This window comes from Mustela lutreola, chromosome 4, assembly GCF_030435805.1.
Source record: "Mustela lutreola isolate mMusLut2 chromosome 4, mMusLut2.pri, whole genome shotgun sequence".
Lineage (NCBI taxonomy): Eukaryota > Metazoa > Chordata > Mammalia > Carnivora > Mustelidae > Mustela > Mustela lutreola.
In genome coordinates, this window is record NC_081293.1 from 28,079,766 (window position 1) to 28,100,132 (window position 20,367).

The following is a 20,367-nucleotide window of genomic DNA, read 5'->3' on the forward strand; positions in this document are numbered from 1 at the left end:
TGTTTTTTGTTTTGTTTTGTTTTAACATTACTGGCGCTTAGCCTGGAGAAGGCAGGGGTGGGAGCTAGAGCCAACTAAGGCCTCAGGCTATGAATATGCAAGAGCTTTGCCAGAGTCAGAGTTTGGGAGGGCAAGTATGAAAGGAAAATATAAAGCAGGGTTTCTCCTCATTTCATTACAAAAGAATTCTACCCCCTCTACCCCCAAACCATGGGAATATCTTTATTAAAAGTTTAACTACTATAGTTCTTGTTTTAAAAACAAGAGTCAAATAATATGGAAAATGTTAAAGGCCACTATTATTAAACACTATTAAGAGTCTGGTATATATAGGGGCGCCTGGGTGGCTCAGTCAGTTAAGCATCTGCCTTTGACTCACATCATGATCCCAGGGTACTGGCATCGAGCCCTGCAACCAGCCCTGCAACCAGCCCAGCAACCAGCCCAGCAACCAGCCCTGCATCGGGCTCCCTGCTCACTGGGGAGTCTGCTTATCCCTCTGCCCCTCCCACTCTCTGTCAAATAAAAAAATAAAATCCTAAAAGAGAGTGGTATACATAATTTTGGCCATTTTCTGAGCACATATAAATAAATATATTTGAATTTTAGGGAAATGCACCGGTTTTATAATCCTCTAGGGAATGCTCTGAGGATTTAACCCTTCTCTCATTTCTAAGTTGCAATTGTCTTCTGCCTACTTTCCATCTTAAGAAACAGGAGGCATTTGGAATCCAATTTTAAAGGACCTAATAGCCTGGGTGGCTCAGTGGGTTAAAGCCTCTGCCTTCAGCTCAGGTCATGATCTCAGAGTCCTGGGATCGAGCCCCGCATCGGGCTCTCTGCTCAAGCAGGGAGCTTGCTTCCGTCTCTCTCTCTTTGCCTGCTTTTCTGCCTACTTGTGATCTCTGTCTGTCAAATAAATAAATAAAAATCTTAAAAAAAATAAAATAAAGGACTTAATAGCATTAATTAGAATATGTGGGTGAAAGAAGGAATTGCCCAAGGAGAGCAGTAGCAATAAGAGGATTTGATTTCTTAATAGGGAACTTCCTACTAAGCAAAGGAAAAAGCGTTTTGTATACTCAGTAAATAATTTTAACCAAGAGCTCTGTGGTTAGATTTGACTTTTCTTAACATAGGAATTTTGTGCTGTTCATTTGTTAACTTCAACTCTTTCCCCCTAATTTTCTTAGAAAAATTCCTTTTCCAAAGTATCCACCTGCCATGGACGTAATCCTATAAAAAGCTTCTGTTTGGATATTGATTTAGCGGTAGTAACGGTGCGTAAATAAAATAGAAGTTTATTTCTTTCTCCCATAGCAAGCTAAACTGTGTAAGAAGCTCTGGACTGGGGGCACATGGGTGGATCAGTCCATGAAGCTTCCGACTCTTGATTTCGGCTCAGGTCATGATCTCAGGGTTGTGAGATGGAGCCCCGGTCAGGCTCCAGGCTGAGTGTACTGAAGCTCTGGACTGATGGGGGGATCCACAATCATGTAGGGCCCAGACTGCTTCTACCTCTTTGGGTTGTCATTCTCAACGTACGGCTTCTACCTCATGCTTCAGCTCCTGCTCTTATGTCCCTATTACAGCTATCAGGAAGTAAGAAAGTAGAAAGCACATTCCTTCCTTTTAATGGTATGAACCTGGAGTTTAAGTGGAAGCATACCACTCCACTCACATTCCATTGACAAGAACTTGTTCAAATAGTCACCGTTAACTAACTACAGGGGAGGCTGGGTAATGGGGCATTTAGTTCGGCAGTCATGTGCCTCTACATAAAATTGTGTGATCATGTAAGAAAGGGAAGGAAACTATTGGAGATGACTAGTAGTCTATGACAAACAGGGGGAGAAGAACTCTTGTTCATAGTTTGATGTGGGAGGGGCAAAAAGTAATGGAACCCAGAGAAACCAAGGTGCTTATAACCTCTCTGATAAAAAATCATCAGGGAGGCTGATGAGACCTGATTCTTTTCCATAGGGAGTGGGAACTAAAGTGTTTTCCTAAGTTATTATGAAACTATTATCAGATGCTGATGGGGAGGCATAAGAAGTGACTATTTCAAGGCATTGCATTTTACTTCACAAGAAAGAAGAATCAGCCTGTAAGAGTAAGAGTTCTATTCCCACTGGGAATGGAACAGTAGGAGTTCTATCCACACAATGAGTGTCAGGGCTGGGTTTGGAGGCAGAGGGAAGAGACCTCCAGATTTCTAGAGAAGCATCCTCCATACTTTTCCTCACAGCTATCCACTTAGGAAGGACTGAGTTTGAATTTCAAAAACTTGAAGGCACAGAGTTTCAAACAGATGAGTAGTATAGACATATAAAGGAATTATAATTATATAGTTGCTGGCAGAAGCACTCCAACTCTTCAGAGTTCTTTGTCAATTAGCTGACACTCTCCTGCCCAAGGAGAGTGTTGTTAGAAAATGACAGCTAAGTTCTATCACACGGTAATTAGGAACAAGAAAGGAACTCAGTAGCATATGATGGCCTATATGGTAAGCATCTGGGAAAGTAGGCACACAAAGCAACTGCTGACTTCTTGCTGTTGCCCTGAGCTGGGAAGGTCTTCCAACAGTTCAAAAGAGAGGACAATAATATTCAGGCTCTACTATAAACATTGGAATGGATAAAATCAGGTTATTATCCAAGCTCATGATAATGATGATTAATAATAATTATTATAGTCATACTTCTTTAATAATAATATATTTATGCCCCACCTGTGTCTAAAAGGAACCTAAGCCAGCTTACATCAAAAAGCACAGACACAATAAAATATAGTCCATTAGAACTATAATAAAAAAGACATAGCAAAAAAAAAAAAGTGGTGAAAGGGGAGAAAGAGAACTGGTACCAGAAAACCCAAGATAAACAAAAGTATAGCAAATAAGAATAACGCCTGAGGTTCCTGGCAACCAAAGCAAGAAGACATAAATAGGTTGCTCTGTTCTCACTGGTACTAAGAAAAAGCACACCACTTAATAAGGAGACATTAGCTCTAGGAAGATTTGGCTTTGTTGGATTTTATATGAGTCAAGGAATATAATAATAGATAAAAGCAATATCCAAGACTGATGCTACTTCTTTTTTGACTGTGTTTTATATCTGCCTCCTTTAAAATCCATATTAAATCCTTGTTCTTAAAGCATTCTTAGGAGTAGGGATATATTTGTATACTGTACATACATATGTACATATACAATTTTGCATTCTGTGTTTACTACCATTTCAATGGCTGTGTAATACTCCATTAAGTGGCTCACTGATATCATAGTTTCTTTCAATATTGTCTCTTTGTAAGACATTTAGGTTGTTTACAATCTTTCGATACTATGAACAACCCAGGTCATGTTTTTGGGCATATGAGTTTTTCCTTCTTTGGGACTTAGCTATGTCAGAGTATGACTCTTTTTTATTTTTTTTTAAGATTTTATTTATTTATTTGAGAGAGAGACAGTGAGAGAGAACATGAGCGAGGAGAAGGTCAGAGAGAGAAGCAGACTCCCCGTGGAACTGGGAGCCCTATGCGGGACTCGATCCCGGGACTCCGGGATCATGACCTGAGCCGAAGGCAGTCGTCCAACCAACTGAGCCACCCAGGTGTCCCCAAAGTATGACTCTTGATACAGATTTATACACAATTATATGTTTATACCAGAATGAAGGAATTTGGAGCTTCCTTTAAGATGGTTATATTTTGAGTTTACCAAATGCTTTTTGTAATTCACGTCCTAACTCAGATATTAGACTCTTCAAATAGAGTTTTCTTATAAGAAAGCCTTATAAACTTGTGTAAAATACTAAAAATTGGGGGACACCTGGGTGAATCAGTGGATTAAGCCTCTGCCTTCGGCTCAGGTCGTGATCCCAGGGTCCTGGGATAGAGCCCCTCGTTGGGCTCTCTGCTCAGCAGGGAGCCTGGTTCCCTTCCTCTCTCTCTGCCTGCCTCTTTGCCTACTTGTGATCTCTGTCTGTCAAATAAATAAATAAAATCTTAAAAAAAAATACTAAACATTTGGCTTGATTTTTGGAAGGAGAGTCAGAGTCCCTGATTAGAAAGATTTGAGTGATAGAGGGTATGGTAATGTATTGCATAGTGGCTAAATTCTTGGTCTTTGGAGTAAGGCAGACCTGAGTTTGAATCCAACTTCTGTTTACCTGCTATATGATCTTTGGACAAGTTATTTAATAGCATAAAATGCAGATGGTAGTTCCTACTTTATGAAGTTTTTATGGGCTTATTGGATAATGTGTGCAAAGACCAGTGCACAATAAGTGTCAGTGATGTCAATTATTGTTATTATTCAGCAACTGTGAATTCGATCTGAGGCTTAGGTTATAAAGCATGATGTAGTGTATGCAAGAGAACTTGATTTCTGCCCAAGAGAATAAAAATCAGTTACTCTGTGCTGGGTGGTGAGACCAACACCTTGTCTCTGATTCTTCTTCTTCTTCTTTTTTAAAGATTTTATTTATTTATTTGGCAGAGATCACAGGTAGGCAAAGAGGCAGGCAGGGATGGGGTGGCGTGGGAACAGGCTCCCTGCTGAGCAGAGAGCCCAATGCAGGGCTTGATCCCAAGACCCCAAGATCACGACCTGAGCCAAAGGCAGAAGCTGAACCCACTGAGCCACCCAGGCATCCCTTGACTCTTCTTGACAATGTTCTCATACAGTCATTGTCCAGTGTCTGAAAACTTCCTGCAATGAGGCCCTCACTATATTTAAAAGTTAGTAATGTACTGATACACAGACATTCCATATACTGAGTCAAATTCTGATTCCTTCCTGTTTCCCCTCATTCCCTGGTCTAGTGTTGCTTTTTGAAGTGGAGCAATTCCACTCCTTCACTGGACCTTCAAGGAAGGAACCAGGGAGGCCCCTTGCAGGAGCCCCTCCATGTGATCCTCAGCAGGTAGTCCGCGTTGACATTCTCAGGGATGAAATGGATGTTTGTGAAGTGGTCCATTTCATAATTTGAAAGCGCAAAGTGGTCAGGAAATTCTTCCTTTGGTGGAGTTTACTCCATAATTTGATAATGTTCCTCCTATAACTTCTACTCCTTGGATATAGCTCAGTCCTACGAACAGAACAGAATTAGTTTGCTGTGGGAGCAGTTAGATTTGCATTGGAATCCTGGCTCTTGGGCGAGTTTCTTCAGCTATTTGCAACTGGAAAATAGGGATGATAATAATAGACACACACACACACACACACACACACACACAAACACACGGTGCTGTTGTAGAGTTAAATGAAATAGGCACGTCAGGATGTCAGGATGTCAGGCACTTTGCATAGGGCATAAAATAGATGTTCTGAGGTAATAAATGGCTACTCTGGTCTATTATTTCTCCTGATATGGAGAACGATGATGGATACACTGAGTGGATGGATGGAATGGATACATTGAGTCCCAATCAGATTCAGAAACCTCTGAACCAGATGTTCTAATTAGATAAGCTGATTTTCCATGGTAAGGTCAAATGATTTACCTGAAAGGAAATTAAGAGGGTGGAGTGGGGGAAAGGAGACAGCAGGTAAGATCATTGAGTTGGTTTCAATCTTTTTTCTCCTACAATATGCTGGAGGGATGTGGTCAGCTCCCATGACTGCCAGTGGCTCCATAGAACAATAGACTCAGTGGTTTTCCCTTGGGGTGAGGACGAGGTCCTCTAAGAGGTCTAGGTAGTTTGTAAAAGCTTTCCTATCCCTCCCTATCTCAGAAGGAAGGTTCTGACAGCCTCTTGGGAAAGAAGTTATTTCTTCTTCCTCACTCCCACTCATGAGAATCATGGAGACAGGCACTGGGAAACACCCTGCCTTCTTGACAACTCTATCAAAGACAAGTGGGATTATGTAGCAACAGGTCAAGGCAGTGGTTCTAGTATGGTCCCAGAACCAGTAACAGCAACATTACATGGGAATGTATTGGAAATGAAAATTATTGAGTTCCATCCTATAGCAGACTGTGTTTTAATAAGCCTTCCAAGTAATTCTGATACATGCTGCAGTCACCATAACATATTTTGATGGGGAGAGACATAAGAGACATAAGATTTCACATAATCTAGCAATCCTGGACTTTTTCTGCCCTGCTTCTGGGTTCAGATTGCAGTAACCTCCAAGCCTGATACTCATCTGATGTTCTGGATGGTTAGCATATTAGGAAGATTGAGCTGTGCTATCAAGATTTCTACCATCATGTTGTGTAAGAGTTACTGACCAACTGTACTTGCTCCCTAGGGCAGCTAAGGACTAGCTTTGTTTCTCTTACCCAAGACTATTAATTTATTACTCTCTTTGGACTGAGGAACATTCCAGCCTCCTTCCAACAACTATTAAATAGGAATTATTCTTGACTATTTTAGTGACTTTGCTGCCAGGTGTCAAATATGGAGTCATAATACTTTATTTTCTTTGAAAACTATTAATTTGTTTCATTCTACTCCTTTTGTGGTTCCCCCACCACACTTTTGGTTTAGCCCAACAAACACTTATTGAGGAAAATATTAAATACCGGGCACTTTGCTAAATGAATGAAACGTAGTCCTTGTCTCCTGAGGAGCATATGATGGGGTGACTTGAACTAATTGTTAAGCACTCACTGTGTTCAATGCATTCTAAAGACATCATCTTTCATCTTTATAATATTACAAGAAAGATATTGTGTTCCCCCATTTAGTAATGAGGAATCTGAGGCTCAGAGCCCAAGACTATACTATAAGTGACAGAGCTAGGATTTGAACATAGGTCAATCTGGCTCCTAGGCTCATGCTCACTCGACAACAATGAATTCATTCTGAGTGTATACATGAGCAGGACAGGTCAGAATACTATTACATCTTCTCTTTTGTATAATTAAATTTTAAATGTTAAGATGTACTAAAAAAAAAAAGTTCATTCTGGGGACATCTGGGGGGCTCAGTGGGTTAAGCCTCTGCCTTCGACTCAGGTCATGATCTCAGGATCCTGGGATCAAGCCCTGCATCGGGCTCTCTGCTCAGCAGGGAGCCTGCTTCCCTACCTCTCTCTGCCTGCCTCTCTGCCTACTTGTGATCTCTCTCTCTGTCAAACAAATAAAATAAAAAATCTTAAAAAAAAAAAGTTCATTCTGGGACATCTTTCTCAATAGGTAGTGTTTTTTTTTTTTTAAATATTTTATTTATTTATTTGACAGATAGAGATTACAAGTAGGCAGAGAGGCAGGCAGAGTGGCGGGGGGAAGCAAGTTCCCCGTGGAGCAGAGAGCCCATGTGATGCAGGGGCTTGGGGCTTGATCCCAGGACCCTGGGATCATGACCCGAGCCGAAGGCAGAGGTTTTAACCCACTGAGCCACCAGACGCCCCTCAATACGTGTTTTTAAGGATAGACACCAATGACCCAGCAAGGTGTTTCACATGTTAGACTTTGAGTAATGTTTGCTTAATGAATATAAAATGTGTCTTTAGAATAATCAGGTTGGTAGACTGTAATATGTTCTACCAACTGTCTATCTGGGGTATGAGATACAGTAATTTGAATTTCAGAGAGGTGGGGGTGTGGCTAAGCATCCCTCATCTCCTAAGACAAGTACAAAATTTGCTGAAATAAGAATTAACAGGGAAGGGCGCCTTGGTGGCTCAGTGGGTTAAGCCGCTGCCTTCGGCTCAGGTCATGATCTCAGGGTCCTGGGATCGAGGCCCGCATCGGGCTCTCTGCTCAGCAGGGAGCCTGCTTCCTCCTCTCTCTCTGCCTGCTTGTGATCTCTCTCTGTCAAATAAATAAATGAAATCTTTAAAAAAAAAAAAAAGAATATGTTTAGTAAAAAAAAAAGAATTAACAGGGAAGAGAAGGTATCTGGGTAGAGAAGGTATTGAATAGGTAGTACACAAGGCATAAACCACAATTTATAAAGTTTTATTTTTTTTTAGAAGATTTTATTTATTTATTTGACAGAGAAAGATCACAAGTAGGCAGAGAGGCAGATGGGGGGGCGGGAAGCAGGCCCCCCACTGAGCAGAGAGCCGATGCGGAACTCTATCCGAGGACCTTGAGACCATGACCTGAGCCGAAGGCAGCGGCTTAACCCACTGAGCCACCCAGGTGCCCCAATTTACAAAGTTTTAAAATGGTTTCTTGGTCTTTTCTGTTTACATGTACTTCAATTAAAAAGTTACAAAGAATACTGAATTTCTGAGTGTCAGTGGGCATTTGACCAGGTGAAATCATTTCTCTCAAAAGACATAGTCTTTACTACTTGGGTAATAATCAGAGATGTTATGCTTCCATAATGGTTGACAACCAGTTCAGAGCAAGTTCATTCTGAGTATAATTTACAACTGGAGAAATGGAAGAGAAAAAGTTACAGCAAGGAGTACCACCTAGTGGCCATCAAGAAGCTGCAACAATTTAATCAGGCTTTGGCATTAGGAAAAATTCAGCACACCGAGACCATCCTTCTAACTCTGTTGTGCGCTCTCAGCAGACAGAAGCTTGACGTCCAAACCATTTTCTAGATCTGGAAAAGTTGAGTGAGAGTCCTCCAGATACTATGCACAGGTAATCACAGATTTTAGTCAGAGAGAATTAAAGTTGTTTCTTGGACTTAATAGAGTGGAATGGGGAAATGTGAAATCATAATGCTTCCTTCGCTGATTTCCCCCTGGAAAAGTGTGATATTGCTTGTGCCCAATCCATGACCACTCATCAGTCCCTCTTTCCTACAAGACTATAGATGAGCTCCAGGAGAGGCAGGAACAAATGCGACTCAAAATTTGAAAAGGAAAAAATTTTTAAACGATTTTATTTATTAGAGAGAATATACGTATGAGAGAGAGAGAGAGAGAAAGAGAGAGAGTGTGTGTGTGTGTGTGGCAGAGAGAGAGAGAGAGAGAGAGAGCGAGCAGGGGCAGGGGGAGAGGAAGAAACAGACTTCCCACTGAGCAGGGAGCCCAACATGGAACTCTATCCCGGGACCCTGGGATCATGACCTGAGGCGAAGGCAGATGCTTAACCAACTGAGCTACCCAGGCACCCCTGAAAAGGAAAATTCCTAAAGAGAATTGCTCACAAGAGACTGACAAATCCTACTTTAATTTTTTTATGTAATTCTAGACTTACAGAAAAGTTGCAGGAATAATACAAATAATTCTTATATATATTTCCCAAGTACATACATTTTACCATGCTTACATTTCTTTTATTGCTCTCTTTCTCTCTTTCTCTCTCTTCACACACACACACACACACACACACACACATATGCATGCACACACACACAATCTGAGAATAAATTACAGATGTGATGCCCTGTTGTTTCTAAATACTTTAATGTGTAACTCTAAAAATAAGGACATTCTCTTACTAAAGTCAGGAAATTATCATTGATTAGGTATTATCATCTAATGAACAGACCTTATAATTTCATCAATTATTCTACTAATAGACTTTATAGTAAAAGAAAAAAATTATTGCCCAGGATTTAATCCTAACTAAATGCACATATTACACTTAGTTTTTATGTTTCTTCAGTATTTTTAAATCTAGAACAATTCTTTAGTATTTCTTTATCTTGCAGGACTTGGCTAAGAAATTAAGCAACAATATCATATACTAACAAATTTTAAACTATAGAAACAACAAAAATCTATGAGTTCATGCTGATACATATAAATGACTAACTAAATGAGGAAGAAGGGAAAGTTCTTCCTTTTTTTTTTTTTTTAAAGTTTTTTTTTAAAGATTCTAACTAACAAATGCAGAAGGAATGATGTAATGGAATGAGAAAAATCACAACTTGACAACCATGGTAGTAATAATCAGGCAAAAGTCATTAATGGATATTAAAACTAGTAGGTAAAAGATTGATGAGTAATAGGATATTTACACAATTTCAAAGTATTTCCCCACAAAATACATACGAATTACAAAGAGAAAAATAATTTTACATTGGAGAAAGCTGGAAGACACTGCCTTAACAAGGGATGAAATTTAACATCACTAGTAATGATACAGTTAGATGATGTGTACCTTCTGATAGGAAGCTCTGAGAAGGACAAACATCACTTTTTGGGTATTCTTTGCCAAATGTATAACCTGATTTTAAACACAAGAAAACATCAAACAAATCTAAATTGGGGAATAGTCTATAAAAGAAATCGGGCGCCTGGGTGGCTCAGTGGGTTAAGCCGCTGCCTTTGGCTCAGGTCATGATCTCAGGATTCTGGGATCGAGTCCCGCATCGGGATCTCTGCTCAGCAGGGATCCTGTTTCCCTCTCTCTCTCTCTCTGTCTACTGTGAACTCTCTCTGTCAAATAAATAAATAAAATCTTTAAAAAAAAAAAAAAAAAAAAAGAAATGGCTTATATTCTTCAAATACAGAATTTTAACTGAGAAAACTAATAGCTTCCCTTGACAGCCCAACTTTAGACTGGATGTATGGGTTAGGGTGGATAAGGAAGATTCAGTTCTTCAGGGCAAAAGTCAGGTCGTTCTTTGATCTGGGGATGCTCTGAGTCCTTCCATCAGGAGACAACTGTGCCCATCAGGATGCCCTGGAGCCAGAGGAGTTATGCCTTTCACCCTATTCCCATTGCTATGGAGTCACTGACTCCAAGATCCAGGAGACCACATCTCCATTGTAAGGTGTTTGGCCAGGACCTTGGAGTACTTTAGAATTCAGAGGTACTTTCCCAAGGGCATAGATATAGGACAAATGAAAGGAAGCACTACCTGGTGCAGAAGATGGAAATATCTTGGTTCTGGGCAATAAGAACTAGGAATTTAAACTGCTTAAGAAGAGAAAAATTAATTTTCAGAATGACAATATGAAGAGACAATTTCTGAGTGGAGTTCAGTCTTTCTGAGGTAAGTTGAGAGTAGAGGAGGAGACCTTGTAGTCTACCATATTCCCTGGATTCCCCAATGCCCTATTAGCCTTCCCAACCAAATTTAGGGGTGGGTAGGTCCAATGGGGTCCCAACTAGGTAGGCATCTCTGGCCCCAAGGCAAATGGGCTTTCCTGTCTCCTCTGGAGAATGATTATGGGAAGCAGTGAGCAGGACACAGTCTCTTGGGTTGGTTTCTAGTGACCTATGGGATGACAAGCTCCAGTGCCTATTATTATACCAAAGTGATGTCCGAGCTCTTCTTACATACCCCGTCAGACACCGGAGTCTCCTTCCAAGCCATCAGCAGCATGGCGGACTTCTGGGACGTGAGTATGAGATCACCTCTACCTCTCTCCTCTCCTTTTCAATGGCCTGAAGCATAAAGTCACAGGCCAGGCCTCAGGAATGTCAGACAGTAGACCAGGCCATATCCAGAGACCAGATCATTCTGGGACAAGGCTAAGTCAAAGGGTCAAGCAAGAATCAATGGGTCAGACTAGAGCTTAGGTGAAGGTAGATGAGAGACTGGGATGATGGTCAGGAAGTCAAGCCAGTAGTTAAATTAGTATTGAGAGTCAGAGGTAAGGCTGAACTTCAAAATGCATTTTGAATAAAGGATAGCACCACATCAGGTCAAGAACTGGTCAAGGTTCACAGGTCAGCTGAGGAGTCCAACAGAAGCAGATTAGAGACAAGCTGGAAAGTCAAGGAGTGAAAGCAAATGTCATTCCAAGAATAAAGTTCAGGATGAGGCAGGGTCAAGTTCAACCCAGCTTGTGGTCTAGTTTGCCCAGGGCCCACTACTGGACAGTTTGTATTGGACCAAATGGTACAACAACCAGAGCCTGGGCCATGGCTCCCACTCCTTCATCTACTATGAGAACCTGCTGCTGGGGGTTCCAAGGCTACGGCAGCTGCGGGTCCGCAATGACTCCTGTGTGGTCCATGAGGACTTCCGTGAGGACATTTTGAGCTGCTACGACGTCTACTCTCCAGACAAGGAAGAGCGTCTCCCCTTTGGGCCTCTCAATGGCACAGCGTGAGTGAGTCCCCCTACCAATGTTGCTGGGCTTGCTTCTCTGAGCCACCATCCTGAGGTTTAGGAACCATTTCCACTTAGTCTTAAAGAGCCTTAGGGGAGTGGAGGGTGGGGAGCATCTCTCTAGAGTCCCATCTGTGACTGTTTGGAGATCTTTGTTTTGGTTACTCAGGAACAGAGAAGGTACATTAGCAAACAGACCCATAGCTGCTAGACTCCTTTCCACACACAGATAGCAGTCCCATTTGCCATACTCTGGAGGCAGTCCTGCCAGAGAAAGCATCCTTTCTTGCCCAGATGTTCTTAGAGGTACAGAGCATGGATGAAACACTGATGTTGCCACTTAAGTCATTACTGCAAAATCTGACCCTTGGACCTGATAGGGGAAGCAGCAAGAGGTTGAAGATGGATAAAGAATTATGAAAGAAGGGGGAAAAGGATGGGTAAGATATGGAAGAAGGGTAAGGATGGAAGCGCTCCGGGAGGAAATTTGTGGACAGAACAAGAATCATGGGGCAAAGCAGCCAGGTGCACAACCACGAGAGCAGAAAGGGTCTTTTTTGGGTTATATGAGCCAGGTGTTTCCCTAGTGTGGACTACTCAGTCTGGGATCAAAAGTAGGGCATGGGTTTGTCATCTATAGTTTTGGGGGACATGATGAGAAATCAGGAGATTTATATTTGAGTTTCAGTTCAGCCACCAACTAGCTGGATTATCTCAGACATTTCTGAGTAGTAGGTTCCTCATCTTCAAATGTGGATATTATTTACCCTCCTTTCTCACATAGTTGTTAGTATCAAGCAAGATAATATATGTGAAATGTATATATAATATATATGAAACTGTGAAGTCCAGGTGATCATAAAGTGTTGCCTTGCCTTGGGAGATCAGCTTTTGGACTGGCTCAGACCTCTCTGCTCAGATGGCATCTTCTATGACAGGTGGACATACCATTCACAGGATGAGCTGGGGGGCTCTTCTCACTGGGGCCGATTGACAAGCTACAGTGGAGGTGGCTACTATCTGGACCTTCCAGGATCTCGGCAGGCCTGTGCAGAGGCACTCCAGGACCTTCAGGAGGGCCTATGGCTAGACAGGGGCACTCGGGTGGTCTTCATCGACTTCTCAGTCTACAATGCTAATATAAATCTTTTCTGTGTTTTGAGGTGGGTCCCCTTTCCCTATTTTCTCTCCATCCATGGTTCCTGGTTCCTTTCTATGCTTGAGCCCCCTCCTTAAACTTGTACTCTATAGTGGAGGTGTGGAGGAGAGGGGATGGGAAGAACTATCCCAGTCCAGGCTTCACCGGGGATCTTCCTCTCTTCCAACAGACTGGTGGTAGAATTTCCAGCTACAGGAGGTGCCATCCCATCCTGGCAAATTCGCACAGTTAAGCTGATCCGCTATGTCAGCACCTGGGACTTCTTTATCATTGGCTGTGAAGTCATCTTCTGCATCTTCATCTTCTACTATGTAGTTGAGGAGATCCTAGAGCTCCATATCCACCGGCTTCGTTACCTCAGCAGCATCTGGAACATTCTGGACCTGGTGGTTATCTTGGTGAGGGATAGATATCTTATACTTGGGACATATTAGAAGGAGGAAGGGGCTCTATGCTGTTGGGGTCTCCAAGTTCTTCCTTTTGGAGTGTCAAGTTTTCTTTATGACTTCTGGTCAAGTCACTGTGTTAAAGCTCCCAAAGCCAGAGGCTGATGATGTTCCCCTGGCTCAGCTCCTGGGAAAACCCTGTCTCCCAAATGCCCTCTCCCTCTGACCTGTGATCAAGCTGACCTGTGAAACTTTTCTTTATGTACTTGTTATTTTGTTCCTCTTCTGCCTTTTGCCTTTATGACCTGTCCCTCTGGAACCCCTATGTTCTCTCTTCTCTTCTATTGAAATATTCTGCCTCTTCTCTTCCTCTTCCTCCTATGAACAGGACATATTAATTTCTTGACCAATGCTAAGAAGTGGCTGGAGAAATAAAATTACTTGGCTCCAATTCTCTGTGATCCTTTATAACCTACATATTTACTACTGGCTCCATAGCCTTCTCCTTGGAATTAGGACATTCCCCTATCACCCTATTCAGTTCCATTTGAACCTGAAATAGTCAACAACTTGGAAGGGAAGGATTTTTTTTTTCCCACTTGACTTACTTACCCCAGATCCCCTAGGACCTTATCATTGAACTTCCCTTGAAATCCCGACTTCTCTGACACCTCTGACCTCTGTGATGACAGCTATCCATTGTGGCTGTGGGCTTCCACATATTCCGAACCCTTGAGGTGAATCGGCTGATGGGGAAGCTCCTGCAGCAGCCAAACATGTACGCTGACTTTGAGTTCCTCGCCTTCTGGCAGACACAATACAACAACATGAATGCTGTGAACCTCTTCTTTGCCTGGATCAAGGTACGTTGGGATCCCTCACCCCCAGCAACACCTCAGGGCACTCATTTTCCCTCCCTCGGTACTTGTCTCATTTTCCTGGTCTGGTTTGGCAACTCTGGTGACCTCCATAGGTCCCTGGAGTGGACTATTCAAAGCTTTTCTCTCTTTTTCCTTAACTGCTTGGTTCAACATGGCCCTTCCAGATATTCAAGTACATCAGCTTCAACAAAACCATGACGCAGCTCTCCTCCACGCTGGCCCGCTGTGCCAAGGACATCCTGGGCTTTGCTGTCATGTTCTTCATTGTTTTCTTCGCCTATGCCCAACTCGGCTACCTGCTTTTTGGAACCCAAGTGGAAAACTTTAGTACTTTCATCAAGTGCATGTGTGTGTCTTGGCCCCTTCACTCCTCCCTGGCCCCTCACCCTCTGGCTCTGTGAGTGTGTGTATCCTTGGGGAAGCTGGTGTATGTGTGCAGGCATGTCTGTGGTTAAAGCATCTGTGTGAGGATCTCCAGAAGCTCTGGTGTGTGTGCTCAAGTATGTCTGTACCCCATTCTGTCTTTATCAGCTTGGAAGTGCAATGAGAGGTCTGTCTGAGTTCACCAAAGAGCAACAATTAGGAAAGTGGCTTGGGGGTATGAATAGGGGTCAGGGTTATGATTAGGCTCTGGGTGAAGCCCAGAACCTTGTCTCTCAGTTTCACTCAGTTCCGGATCATCCTTGGGGACTTTGACTACAATGCTATTGACAATGCCAACCGTATCCTGGGACCTGCCTACTTTGTCACCTATGTCTTCTTTGTCTTCTTCGTGCTCCTGGTGAGGGTCCCTCTGAGAGGTGGGGAATTGGGAGCCTGAGGGGTGGAGACATAAAGGACCTGAGGGTGAGGTTTTGCCCCCGACCAGGTTCTCTACCCAGGTTTAAGATGGGCATCTCAAATCATGGGTGGAGAATGAGGTGGGGGAGCTCTGGGTCTCCTAAAAGCTGGCTAATGTACTCAATTTTGCTAGCACAGCCAGGCAATTTGCAGAGTATCAGGGAACATGCAGGCTCCCTCAGTAAAGTGAAACCTCTATTCTTCAAGGATAGAAAGGGAGAGAAACGTGCCCCATGAATAGAAGTGGTTGAACTTAGAAGCTTCTATATCTATTCTCTCCTTCCTCTAGGACTAACTGGCTATTTCTATCACCGTTGCTTTATACTATCTCTTTCTCTCTGTCAACTAGGAAAGATCTGGGTTTAATATTTATTAACAAAGCCAGTAGGTTTCTTTATTTGATCATGGTTAGGGATAGATGGGTTAGATTTGGGTTAGATGGTAAAGATTGCAAAACTGTACTCTTAGTGAATAGTTGGCCCTTATATGGAGGTGAACTCTTGCATATGGTGGGATACTGTTGTAGTCAGGTTGTTGCAAAGCAACTGAGTGAGGAGAGCAGGTGGATGAGGGAGCTTGATCCATCCCTAACAGGATTGTGCTGAACAGGGATCTTGGGGCCCTGAGATGTGGGGGTTAGTGGGCTGCAGAGCTCCAATTGAAAGCAGATCCAGGTTCCCTCTTTATCTCCAGAATATGTTCCTGGCCATCATAAATGACACATATTCAGAGGTCAAGGAAGAGTTGGCTGGACAGAAGGATGAGCTGCAACTTTCTGACCTCCTGAAACAGGTAACCACTCAGTATCCTTGAGCCACACATCTGAGTCAAAGTCAAGGTCCAAGGCTCTGTGTCCTGGTCTGTTTCTGACTGGCATAGGACCCTGTGCCCACCCTTGTGTGGTTTTGACTTATCCCTGGAAGCTTGGCATCCTGTGGGTAGGGAAGGGGGCAGGAGATGATGAGAAGGCTATGGGAACTGGTACCTGTCTCCTTTTCCCTTACAGGGCTACAACAAGACCCTACTGAGGCTGCGTTTGAGGAAAGAGCGGGTTTCAGATGTACAGAAGGTCCTGCAGGGTGGGGAGCAGGAGATCCAGTTTGAGGATTTCACCAACACCCTGAGGGAGTGAGCAACCAGAGATCCAACCTTCTCTGATATTGTTCTATAAGTCCTTGGCCCTCAAACATATACCCTTTGCCTAAAAACCTTGGATATTGGCCAATGGGCCTACAACCTTGGCTTATGGCATTTAATTTTGGCCTATAGATCTCTGATTCTGACCTTCAGAATTGTGCCCTTGGTTTAAAGTTCTCTGACCATATTCTAGAACATTCTGGACCCCACTAAACATTGCTTAGGACTAACATAATAATATAATTTCTTCATCATTACATTACATTTCTCACTCCCACAAAACTCGTTGGTTCTGTGCTCCCCAACAAATACTGGCCTATTCTCCTAGCCTTTCTGTTTCCCAGGTAAACATAGGAACAAACACTGAACAAATATATTGTAAGCACCAGTTGTGAGCCAGGCAGTGAGTAGGGCACACTATAAATTAGACAAAATCTTTGTTCTCCAGGAGCTCATACACCTGTAAGCAAATAAACTGAATCACAGAACAAGTTCAACAAAAAAAATGATTAGAAGAGAGTGAGCCCAAACAAAGAGAGTTTTCAATTCTATTTTTGAGCTTAAGGGAAGGCTTCCTGGAAGAGGTGATGTATGAATACCTACAGGAGGATGAATAGCCTACAAGTAGACAAGCAGGGGAAGTCCATTCCAAGAGATGAAAACATATACAAAGGCATGGAGGTGTTAAGTTGAACAACATGTATAGGAATAATAAGCAGCTAAGCAATGCTATGTATCAAGTAAAAGTGGGGGATAGAAGGAAAGGGGACCAGTGGAATAAACAAGGGCTACATTGGGAAAGACCTTGAATACCACCATTCTGTCCAAAGAATAGGGTGCTCAGTAGGGATTTTAAGAAGAGAAGGGGTGTATTTAGACCTGTACTTTAGAATGACTATTTACTATAGTTGCATTATAGAGGATGGATTTCAGGGGAAGAGGGTAAAGGGGAAACCTTTTACCCAGGCACGCAGAGCATGAAATCACTGAGCTCACAGCTGCCTTCACCACGTTTGATCAAGATGGGAATCACATCCTTGGCAAGAAAGAGCAAGAACAAATGCAACAGGACCTGGAGGACAAGAGGGTGGCAGTTGGGGGCATGGGTTATTTAGGGGCAGAGATTTTTCAAAAATTCCTATAGAACATTAGGAGGGCCTGAACCTTGTCAGCAAGACTAAGAGAAGGAAGACATTGATTAAAACAATTTTGGGGGAGTAAAATTGCCAGACCTTGGAGATCCTGGCTTTCCCACATGGTCCCATTCTTCCCCAGAAAGCAAGAGTCAGTGAGTCTGGAAAAAAAGTGGGGAGTCAGTAATTGAGAGATCACAGCCACAGCAGGTCAGAAGTCATTTCATCATACTGTTTTCCTCAGACTCGGTCACGCAGAGCATGAAATCACTGAGCTCACAGCCGCCTTCACCAGGTTTGATCAAGATGGGAATCACATCCTGGACAAGAAAGAGCAAGAACAAATGCAACAGGACCTGGAGGACAAGAGGGTGAGCCCAGTTGGTCGGTGGAGAGGCAGTGAAAGAAAACCACTCACTCTCCCCTCCCTGCCAACACACCCAGAAAACAAATCCGAACTGAAAACCCTTCAATAAAGAACTCTCTAGAACAGTGGTTCTCAAACTGTTGCACATTACAATACCCTGGTGGGATGGGGGTGGGGATTCAAATAATCCTCATACTCAGGTCACATACCCTAGACAGAATCTCTGGGGGGAGACCAAACATCAGTACTTAAAATACTCCCCTGCTGATTCCGATGCATAGCCAAGGTTGAAAACCACTGCTCTAAAATACAGTCTTGGGAAATGATCAGTCACCCGAGAATCCCTGATAATTCTTTCTGAAGAGTTGCCTTCTCCTTGGGACTTTCAAACTCGGGCCCTTAGCTGCCCCTGCTGTGCCTGCTTCATCCCTATCCAGTGTAGACCCAAAAATCAAGGGCAGGAGGAAAAGTGGCAGAAATTCTCGTACTATTCTTCTTTTCCCAAACGGAGTTGGCTTCTAGTGAGGGTCTCCTTAATCAAGACTTCCAAAAGCTCAAGTTTTGTTTCTTGGCAGGTGATTCCCTCCCAGAGGTTGGGCCAGCTTTGTGTCTAGCACCACCATACTGATCTTTTTATCTCTAGAGTTTGAAAGGGAAAGGGAATAGCATGAACTAAAGCCCAAGGGCTTGGTCTTGGGAGCCCATGAAAGCAGGTGATGAAATAGGAGCTGATTACTTCCCAGGTCATCTCCTCTCTGACTTCCTGAATAGGTGGCCCTCAACGCTGAGATTGAGAACCTGGGCCGGTCCATTGCTAGTAGCCCACCAGGCGAGTCAGGTCCAGAGGCTACCAGAGCAGGTGGCTGGGTTTCAGGAGAAGAATTCTACAGGTATGTGTAACCAATGGTCCAGGGCTGAGTGTGTTTGTAATATCCTATCCTGAGCTTTTTTTCCTCAGCTTTCTAATTTTCTGTGCTAACCCAGGGAGAACTTCTTCCCCTCTTTAATTCTCCCTACAAGGTTGGGCCTTACCTTCTTTGCACCCATCCAGACACAGATCATAATGGCTCCCCTGCCCCTATAGGCACTTAGTCCCACAGATGCCTATTTCTGCTCCCTCGGTCTCTCTCAAATCCTGCAGACTCACAAGGAGAGTTCTTCAGTTGGAGACTGTACTGGAAGGAGTCATGTGCCAGGTGGATGCTGTGGGCTCAAAATTAAAGATGCTGGAGAGGAGGGGGCAGCTAGCTTCCTCCCCAGGCACGGTGAGTGGCCCTTCACCTGGTTCTTCTTGGTGCCCCACATTTGAACTCTACCATTTTTTCTACTCAGCAGGTAGAGGCAAAACATTTTTTTTCCATTTTATTTTATTTTATTTCTTTTCAGTGTTCCATCATTTTTTGAAAGAGCCTGTTTTCAGGCTCCTGGGGCAACATGTTCCCTCAGGGGAGGGAAGGAGTGGAAGGAAGGCCTGAAGTTGGTTGTTCTGGCCTGAGAGCTGCCTTGGCCTTCAGGAGATGGTCTGAGGTTGAAGAATCAGATCCAGATTTTCTAGATAAAAGGAAGTGGGACACAAACTCCTCCTTCAAATGACCTGTCCCTTTTTCTTCCAACAGGGGGATCAAGACATTTGGGAACAACAACAGCCGACCCCAGCTGTGACTCCAGACCCCTGGGGAGTCCAGGGTGGGCAGGAGAGTGGTGTGGGAGGGGGCCTAAAGCATCAGACAGCAGGCTCCTCTCTCATTGCCTCTCCAGAGACATCATCAGGACATGTCCTCCACTTCTAGGGCAGCAGTTCCCTCCACTGCTACTGCTGAGTCCCACCCCGTGTTTGGCCTTTTGAACCAACATTTCTACATGTAGCTCATATCATGTTTAATAGCTTGTGATTCAGTGTTTCTGTGTACAGCCATGTAGCTCAGTGCAGCTCTTTGAAGTAACATTTCCCACTGGGCCCCTCACTCCCTGTGCTTCCAGCTCTACTGTGATGAAAAAAAAAAAAAGTTAATAACAAACAGAATGAAGGAAGGGAGGGTAATGTTCCCTAGGCACTTGGCATCTGGATAGCCATGATCTGGGAAAAATGTAGAGGGCAGCATTATCTAGATGTCTTCCTGTTTGTCAGTGAAATTTATCCTTTGTGCATCTAGAGATCTGCTGCTAGCACCCATGGGATTCTTGTCTTCCCCATAGAATTTCCAGGTGAAAGAGAAAGGGAAACCCTGGGGGAGAGGAAACTTTCTCATTGTGGAGATTACAGTGTTGCAGAGAACTTGGAGTGATCCCTCCATCCAGGACAAAGACCATGAAGGCTCAGTTGAGGAGGCTGCTCACGACATTCCACTGACCTCTGGGAATGGACAGGGCTGTAAACAGGGACACAGATGGAGCCTGAGGAGAATCAGAGAAATGGCTTCAGGATTCAAAGGTCTTTGGAATAAAATGCGGTGGGTTCTGATCCTGTTCTTGCAAAGGACATATGGGTTTCTCTAGTGACTATCAATATGACTATCAATAAAAATCCTTCGAAAAATCA

At 43.3% G+C, this 20,367-nt stretch overlaps 1 protein-coding gene across 3 annotated transcripts in view; it reads left to right on the forward strand.

The window, feature by feature from the left end:
- PKD2L1 (polycystin 2 like 1, transient receptor potential cation channel) overlaps nucleotides 1-20,367 on the forward strand; it is a 35,716-nt gene extending 15,349 nt beyond the window's left edge. The window contains exons 4-16 of one of the 3 annotated variants that reach the window (XM_059169202.1): nucleotides 11,082-11,209; nucleotides 11,669-11,922; nucleotides 12,864-13,088; nucleotides 13,254-13,482; nucleotides 14,163-14,333; nucleotides 14,516-14,697; nucleotides 15,012-15,132; nucleotides 15,885-15,983; nucleotides 16,198-16,319; nucleotides 17,706-17,832; nucleotides 18,600-18,718; nucleotides 18,970-19,093; nucleotides 19,445-20,367. In XM_059169202.1, the coding sequence (XP_059025185.1) occupies nucleotides 11,082-11,209; nucleotides 11,669-11,922; nucleotides 12,864-13,088; nucleotides 13,254-13,482; nucleotides 14,163-14,333; nucleotides 14,516-14,697; nucleotides 15,012-15,132; nucleotides 15,885-15,983; nucleotides 16,198-16,319; nucleotides 17,706-17,832; nucleotides 18,600-18,718; nucleotides 18,970-19,093; nucleotides 19,445-19,618 (2,075 nt within the window). In that variant the 3' untranslated portion in view covers nucleotides 19,619-20,367. The remainder of the gene's footprint in view (nucleotides 1-11,081; nucleotides 11,210-11,668; nucleotides 11,923-12,863; nucleotides 13,089-13,253; nucleotides 13,483-14,162; nucleotides 14,334-14,515; nucleotides 14,698-15,011; nucleotides 15,133-15,884; nucleotides 15,984-16,197; nucleotides 16,320-17,705; nucleotides 17,833-18,599; nucleotides 18,719-18,969; nucleotides 19,094-19,444) is intronic. The other 2 variants (XM_059169203.1, XM_059169204.1) reach the window with 2 other exon arrangements.